The sequence below is a fragment of the Poecilia reticulata genome, linkage group LG14 (assembly GCF_000633615.1).
Source record: "Poecilia reticulata strain Guanapo linkage group LG14, Guppy_female_1.0+MT, whole genome shotgun sequence".
NCBI lineage: Eukaryota > Metazoa > Chordata > Actinopteri > Cyprinodontiformes > Poeciliidae > Poecilia > Poecilia reticulata.
The window spans coordinates 395286-403920 of record NC_024344.1 but is presented as its reverse complement, the minus strand read 5'-3'; the positions used below and the strand labels follow the sequence as shown (position 1 = coordinate 403920).

General features: G+C 42.8%; 1 protein-coding gene across 1 annotated transcript in view; it reads right to left on the bottom strand.

The window, feature by feature from the left end:
* fstl4 (follistatin-like 4) overlaps positions 1-8635 on the bottom strand; it is a gene marked incomplete at its 5' end in the record, with an annotated part of 86127 nt that overhangs the window by 18305 nt on the left and 59187 nt on the right. Inside the window, 3 exons of the mRNA XM_008426985.1 lie at positions 1134-1268; positions 3190-3351; positions 6038-6158. Coding sequence (XP_008425207.1) covers positions 1134-1268; positions 3190-3351; positions 6038-6158 — 418 coding nt within the window. The remainder of the gene's footprint in view (positions 1-1133; positions 1269-3189; positions 3352-6037; positions 6159-8635) is intronic.

Below are 8635 nucleotides of genomic sequence, written 5' to 3'. Positions count from 1 at the left end.
CCAGTCTGGAACCAGAAACCTGCTGGAAATCAGTCAGTCAATCTAAATCTGTTCCAGAACCCGTTTTATAAGAACTTTTCAGAAGCATGAAGCCTGAAAGGAACCYGTCRTATAAAACCTGCAGCGTTTTGTATCAGCTCCAGATCCGTCCAACAGARTCAGATTCTCTTCTCTTCGCTCTCAGAGTCACGATTTGCTCGTCGTTCCTCTGCAGATTAGAAACAGAATCGGCCTCCCAGGCTCCGGCCTGCGGAGCGAAACTATCGGCTCTAATCGCTCCGTTCTTTACGAAACACTTTAAAGGAAACCTGTTCCTTCGGTACGTCCTGGATTTAGCATCTTTCTATCGGCTTCTTTCATGTTTTCATTTCTACTGACCTTTTACGCCTCATGTCTTTAGATCTTATGATCTTAAGTGCTTTGTGAGTGGCGATGAAAAGGGTTTCATAAATAAATCTATTATTCATCCACGGTTGGCTCTAAATGACGGATCTTGATCTTCCTGGATGTTCGACAGGGATTAGAAAWGAACATTTGCATTTCGAAGCCACAGATGAAAATAAAAGCTAAACATACAGTAAAACATTTTTCCAAAGCTTCAGATTATTTCCTGCTTCTCATACATTCTTCATGAGAATAAATAAATATCTTWTTTTTATTAAAACTGTCTTTCAAGGATGGAATAAAAATATGACTTTGCTCACCTAAGACCAACAATCTACATTTATTTRCACATTTTATCCATTTAAACACGGCAGCATCTATATTTAGTGTTTACTTCTTTAAAAAGGCCAGAAACAAAAAAACATTGAAGCTTTTCTAAAATCTTCTCTACACTGGATGAATTAAACTTCGTCTGTTTGTCTGAAACATTTATTTCTTTTTAATCAGTCAAATACTTGTTGACATGAATCCCTCACATGCAGATTAATGTTTTATAAGTTTCTGCTTTTGGCTCCAAATCATTTTATCACAAATGAATCAGATTTTGGGTCGAATCYTTTATTCTCATGTTTTTTTTAATTTCATGCTGTGTTGCATCATTTGTTTTATTTAGGACGTTTGCTTTCAAACGTAGCCCAGAAATAGCAGAACGTTAGATGACCGCCATGTACAGATAAAATGTCTCTCACGTGTTTTCTTGGCTGAGTCCTCCACAAACAGAGAGGAGATGTCCTCGTCCACTCCCACCTCGTTCTTGGCGATGCAGGTGTAAGCGCCGGTGTCTTCGTAACGCACGCTGGCGATGAAGAGCTCGCTGCCGTTGGCTGCCAGGAGAGCAAACATGAGCCGCATGATACCGTTTACGTCCGGGAAAGTCGGACAAAAAGACGAGATTCTGCTGCGGCGCTGGAACCGCTGCTCAATAGACCTGGAGGTGAAGCTGCTGGTTCAGTGCAGAGCGCCGCAGGAGAGGGAGAACAACACGGAGAACACGTTCAACTCGGGACACTTTTTCTCGCTCTCCGTCTCGGCTACGCTACGCCGCAGACTGGTTGCCGTGGCAACAGCGCCACTACATGTTTCGGGCTTCAAAAACGCTCAAACGTTTCCCACAGAGAGCAAAACATTCAGTCCGTTAAGTTTTGTTTAAATCACATCTAACAACAAGCTGACAGCTAAACGCTAGCCGCCGTTAGCCAGCAGCTTTCCGTCTTTCACGCTGGATCATTTCTCTCTTCAACGTGGCCTCCAGGCATCAGGCAGATAAAATCTATTCATATCCAGTCAGTGTTTGACCTCAGCAGACATCTCAACAGCCTCATGTTCATAATCAACTGGATGTTAATATGGAACAAACTGAAATGAACACCAGCTTCTACTTTAAGGTGCGGAGGAGGAAACGGTTTAATCACCTGGGAAAATGGCCTCATGAGTGCAAAGTGACTCCATGCTCAGCTGCAACACGATGAAACACGGAGACTCTGCGATTGTAGTTAATGTGAATCAGAAAAGCCTCATTTGGATCAGTGGAGCTGCTGCTGCTGCTGGTTGGATTCCCAGAACCAGGAGATTTCCTCCATGTGACAGGAATAAACCTCAGAAACATGAGAGCAAACCTCCTCCACCCTGAACAACGCCGCATTGTTCTGGCTCTACGGACCAGGTGATGCAGACGGTGTTAAAATCCATCATCAAAGTCAAACTCTGATGTTTGCAGGAGCCTTGATGAGCCGAGCCGCTGCACTCGGACCCGACCTGGAAACCCTCCGGCCGCCAGCGGAGCAGCTCACAGCTCGGCTCCTGCAGGAACATTAAAGGTCCAGTTCCTCTGGAAACGCCTCCAACACGCACCGACGTTCTCCTCACTGCTCGAACCGATTGTTTATTCTTTATGCTCATGTTTACATCCAGTTTCTATCAGAGCCTCTGAAACGTTAAGCTCCATTTTTATGTCATCAATACTTTGAGTTGTAAAATATCATTGAATTGAATTTGAAGTATATATTAATATATTGTGTTGATATATTTGTTTACATCTTGAAATCAGCCGTTTTACCTCCATGATTTTGTTACAGAGAATCTGAACCAAACATTTTGTTTCTCCAAGCTGTTTGTTGGTTAATCTGTGGCTCGTTGGACCAGCGGAGCTTCAGTCTGAGTGTCAGTGGGTTGATAACAGGCTGTAACCAGAGCTAATGACCCACAGGTGGCAAATAAACTCTCCTTAATGAGAATTAGGCCATAAAGGATCCGCTCTGCTCCGACCCGCCCGCCCGTCTCTACGACAGAACATCCAGAACCTCTCACACAAGAAGCTGATGTTTTATTTGCCGTCTCTTTGCTTTTAGGAGCCTTTTTGTTGTCAAATGAACCAGATTTGGCTGCGACCTTGAGAGGAGAAGCGGATCTGAGGTYCGTTCTCCGTGTTTCTGAGAAACTATTTTATAAAAATCCTCTGCAGCCAAACATTAAATGTTGCATCTACTACAGAGGCCACAAAATATTTCATATTTTAAATTCTAATTACATAAACTATTATTTCTTTTTATTATTATTTTTACTTGGCAAATAAACMAACCAAACATGATAATTTATTGAACTTAGCCGAGCCGTTAGATATTTACAGGATGATGCAGGTTGCAGCAAATCCTGTCCTACATTTTTCATCTTTTCTGGATTTTTCRTGTCTTTGCAGCATGCAGAGCAGTTTATTGTTGTCCAGTTGTAGTAAAAGCAGCTCCTCACCTATGAGGGAGAGCTGAGTGGAGGAGCTGAGCTGCAGGTCCATGCCGTTCTTCAGCCAGAGCAGCTTCGGGTCGGGGATGCCGTCGGCGTGGCAGTGCAGGCTGGCCGACACGCCGGGCTCCTGGGCCTGGGTCTCCGGGTAAACCAGGATCACCGGAGGGACTGGACACACACACACGGCGGAGGGACAGGTGAAGACATGATTACGTCCCGTTTCATGGTGGGCTGCAAATCCCAGGGCATAAAAAACACAAACACCCACACGCTGCGTGGTAGAGAGGATTTATCTCACCCGCCGTGAAATGTATTCACAAATAACAAGGATGCGAGAGTCTGGGGGCCGTTATTACAGCTCTGCATGAAATAGATGCTGGACGACTCGGCCACTTACTGCGTCCTCTGGGGGGACGAGAGCTGCTGAAGAATTGAAAGTCAAAGGAAATATGAGGTAACAGTTTCCATGRGCAGGTGGGATGCAGTTCGACGCTGATGCAAACCTGCTGCTCTCTTCAACATCACTTTGACCTTTAACCTCAGTGAATCTGGTGACTCTGGATCAYTACCTCTAGTTTTCATCACTGGTTTAACATTTCATTATAGTCACATACTGAACATTTTTCTTTTCTTTGTATCCCTTTTTCCAAAAGTCTTCAAATCTCTGGAAACTTTTCAGGATTTTCTGTCAGATTTATTGACGTAGCATTTTAAAAACAGGTTTAAAGCTGCACAAAAACGACAACACAACAGAATAACTTGATGAAAAGATAAAAATAAAACATCACAACAGGAAAGTTACTGTCAGGCCTGAATTAAACCTTTAAGAAACAATTTAAAAATMACTTCATGTGTGGAAGAAAATTAATGTATCTAATTTATACRAAATTTAACAGATAAAATCTGAAATGTGTGGCATGTTTTTGTTTTTGTCGACTTTACTGACGTCCTTAAATAAAATCCAGTGCAACAAATTYACCTAAATAGCATTAAAGCTGATTTGCATTAAAGCTGCAAATCAGTTTAAACTGCAGACAAACCAGGGTTTTAGCTAAATATATCCATGTGTTACATTTAGCTTCATTAAAAAAGCTTCATGCGCAGCTGTGATACCAACGTTTGTATTTTAGGGAGGAATTCTGAAATGTGCAGCGCACAAAAAACTCTGATTTATCAAACCTGGCAGAYGTTTCCGTTATAAATCAGAGTTAATCGGACGCAGCTGCTCCCAATGCGCAACAACTACACTGCAAAAACACAAAATCTTACCAAGTATTTTGGTCAAGTTTCCAGTACAAATATCAAAATAAAACAAAACTAACTTACAAGTAACTTTTCAGCAAGAAAAAGGAGCTTTTATAAAGTCAATGATTCTTTAATCTTGATAAAAAAGTTCCAGATTATTTCACATACAACATGGGAAAAATATCTTATTACAAGTTAAATAATCTGCCAATGGATCCAGTGATTTTTCACCAATGTTAAGGAATTACTGACTTAAAAGAAGCCGACATATCTTCCTTAGAAGCGCCGCCTAAGTTAGTGCACTTGAAATGAGATAAAACTAAGAGATTTGCACTAGAAACCACAGTATGTGGTAATATGTTGTATTTTTCGTCCAGCTGTTTGAGCTGCAGCCCGTTGACTCCCTGAAACCCGGAAACAGAGCCGCGGCAAAAACTCCTTCAAAACAAGCAAAACTCTCCCAACATCCTCAATCGATTCTCGCTGCATGTTTGGCTCTTAAACTGTTGTTTACTTGGATGGAAGCCGTACTTTACAACTCCTTTTCAGTGTTTATYAGGTGCTACTTTATGGTGCAGACACATCTTCAACAGCGATGGCGTCACACCGGTAAGTGCTAAAATAACATGGAGCAGAGTTTTACAGCGCGGTTGTGTGGAAGCTGCAGCATCGTCATTCTGCTCAGCGAACAGATTGCTGTAGCGGCGAAGCGGGATGCAAACCGCCCACTTAGTCTAATGTGGCACTTGGCTCCTCTCCATTCCACCTTATCTCACCTCCTCCCATCTTTTTTGAAATACCCTGAATACCCAAAGCAAACATTTGGTGATTGCCCTCTGCTGATAACGCCTCCCCAGACTTCCTCTCTGTCTGCACGGCTCCTCTTTTCACTCTGGAGCACAAGAGAGAAAATCTGCTGCGTTTTGTTTCATATTAATTAGATTAATTTATTTAGTGGGCAGGAAAACCAAGCGATCACATATTTTTATTGAAAACGTTTTAATTGGGGGTTTGAGGAGGTCAGAGATTTGTTCTGATGTTTCGGTTTTTCAGGTTTGTTTGTGGATTTTTAGAAAAATACAATATCCTGTGGCATTTGTTGTTCAGAAGGAAAAGCTTTAAATAATCAGGTCTAATAGTTTATATGCAGGCAGAGCCGGCCCAAAGCATAAGCAAACTAAAAATACCAAAAATAATATTCTAGTACATTCTATTTAAAATGCATAGAGCTGTTGCTGACTGCTGTAAAATTATTTAAATTAATTTGGAAAAGCATTTACACCTCTAACAGTATGGCATGTTGTTGTTTATGCATGAAAGACGATTCGTCTCCTTTCCACCCGGAGCGACGGTGGAACTGCTAACAAATGAAACCTGGAGATGCAGAAATCCTCTGGATCCAAACAAACTGATCAGGMAGCAACGTTTGTTGAAGGCAAAGGGTTTTAAATYGGCCTCTCTGACCCAGACTACACAGTAGTTTGTTGTTCTATTTTTATTTGAAATGCAAAAACAAAAATTATTTTTCTGGCATCCACAAAGTAGGACAAAGACGAACGTTTTTAACATTTCTTCTGGAATTTTAGGAGAGAAATGAGCCACTACTGACCATTCACCTGCAGCACATGAGTCTGATAGAGGTCTTCGTAGCCGTAGGCATGGCAGCTGTAGTTCCCCATGTGGATTGTTGTCACCTTGGTGATGTACAGCGAGCCGTCGTCCCCAAAGTCCTGCAGCACAGGGAGGAGATGGAGGAGAGGAGTTAGGACTGGTGGAGATGGGAACAGAACGACACTGGGTGCAGCGGATCCACAGGGAGCCGGTGGGAAACGTTGATGGACTGCAGAGAGGAGGACTGCAGCAGCAGGGAATGATGGGAGGAGACGGGGGAGAGAAAGAGTGATGGGGGAAGGAAGACAAACCATGAATCAAGGGTTTCCCTGTTGAGCTGAAGGAGGCATTTGGGGATTTGATCCTGCTCTCCCCTCATGACGCTGCCTCAGTCTGATAAATGGCAAGGGTTAAAAATATAAAGCCCATTAGGCTGATGAATGAGCCAGAGTGGTTGGTGCAGCGTGAGCCAATCAGCAGGGACTTCCTGCTACAAGTTAGCGCGAATTAAAGCACTAAACTCTCTGCTGTCCCACCRAGCMGCAGATCTGATGATCACACTTTAAATGGTAGAAACACAAAATCACCAAGTAGTTTGGTTTAGTTTATAGGACAAATAACTTGGTACATTTGAAATAAAACTAAATTTTAGCTTTTTAGAGTCAATAATTCCCTAATTTTGATGATGAAGTTCTGGTTCCAGTGGCAGATTATTTAATAAAAATATGGGGATATTCTGTTTGTCATCAACATTAAGGATCTCCTGTCTGTTACCTGCGAGTTAATTTTCTCTGATTGCAGTGGAAACTAGATGAAATCTACTTGGTGAGGTTTTGTGTTTTTACAGTGTAAACATGACAGTGAATGAAGAATCAAGTGCAGCTTTGAACAGAAATGAGCCAGAGGTTATTCTTTCTGCTACAGCTGAAAATATCTTTTATTCTRTCTGAAGAACATGAACTAAAGCTGCACACATTTTATTCAGTCTTTGCACAAATCTTCTTGTGATTAATTAGTAATAAYGCAGAATCTATTTTCTGTTAAATTACGTTTTTAATTTGTCCTTAGTGACGCCACTGACAAGAACGGTTGATAAAAATCAGAYGAATGAAACATTCATCACATCCATGTGAATCAGATGTTTTTTTGGAAACTGATTTATCTGCATATTTTTCTACAATCAGGTTTAAAACAAAGATCTTCTTTTCTTCCCTTTCCTGGAATGGATCCATGCAGCCAAACATCAAGTTTAACTCATGTGATTAGGCTCCAACAGGACGCCAGCAGCCGTCGCTCCGGCCCGGAAGCCGTCGCTCCGGCAGCCGTCGTTCCGGCCCGGCAGCCATCGCTGCGGTCAGGCTGCCATCGCTCCGGCTACGGCAGCCATCGCTGCGGTCAGGCTGCCATCGCTCCGGCCCCGGAAGCCGTCGCTCCGGCCCGGCAGCCATCGCTCCAGCCCAGGTCTGTGCAGAGCTGCAGCCACCTGGAGTCGCGGCCCCAACGTGTCGGCCTGTTTATCCGCTCTTCACCCCAGCAGACCAACATGCTGCTCATTAACTTGCAATCAGCACGTTGTGAAGCGGCGCTGAGCTTCCACCCAAACAGGAGCCGTTCATTAAGCGCAGAGCTCACATTAATCGCGTTGTTTCATGGAGGATGCTCAGTAATCATTGTTCTCCTATTTCCACTCGTTTGTTCGTTTTCTTGTAATTAGTCTTCCTCCCTCCTGCAGCTGAATATCGCAGATGAAGGAAGACAACCCCTTCGCTTCTGTCTGCAGGAACATAAACTGTGCAAACTTAAAACACAAAGTAAAGACATGAGTATAAATCAGCTGAGATACTCTCAGGGTTCTTCACGGCTCTCAGCAGCACCGTAATTTTCACATTTTGCATTTCAAAAACAGGCTGTAATTGGTTCATTTTAATGTGAAGAGACCACCCAGCGCGCCTCTTGCTGCTAAAATCAACCAGATATTAATTAGGCAGCAACCTCACATTAAGTAATAGGTTTTATTTAAAAGTTCMATTTATGTGGTAATTATGCCACATCCTTCAGTCTGACTCACTTTCTTACCATGAATCTGCTTTCCTTCCCGTCTATGAAGGAGAAAAGGCWAAATAAAAGCAAATTCAATTTGCATATATCTACAATTCATTTAATCATTTCCACACAGGATGATCCTTCGCTAAAGTTTTCACACCCCTTCTCTCATTTTCTTACATCACAACCTTYAATGTTTTGATCTGGGTCAGTCCAGTTCCTCAGGATCCGCTCCGCGTTTTAGACGAGACACCTGGTGACGTTTTCACCTGAGCGAACGGAACAGAGGCGCCAAAAGTCTGGGTTCAGAAACAAACTGAAGTTACTAAAGAGGGACAATCTAGAGTTATAGATCTAGAGTTATAGATTTAGAGACAACGCACAGCTTCAGTTGTTCCAGCTGGAAACTACAGATCAGGATGACCTCTGACCTCTGACCTGACCCTTCGGTTCCTCAGTGGTTCTTCTAGCAGCTGCAGAACATTTCAGGCCCAGAGGACGAAAGTCTGAGACCAGAGAAACTTTGATTCCTGCAGCAGGTCAGAGAGACGAA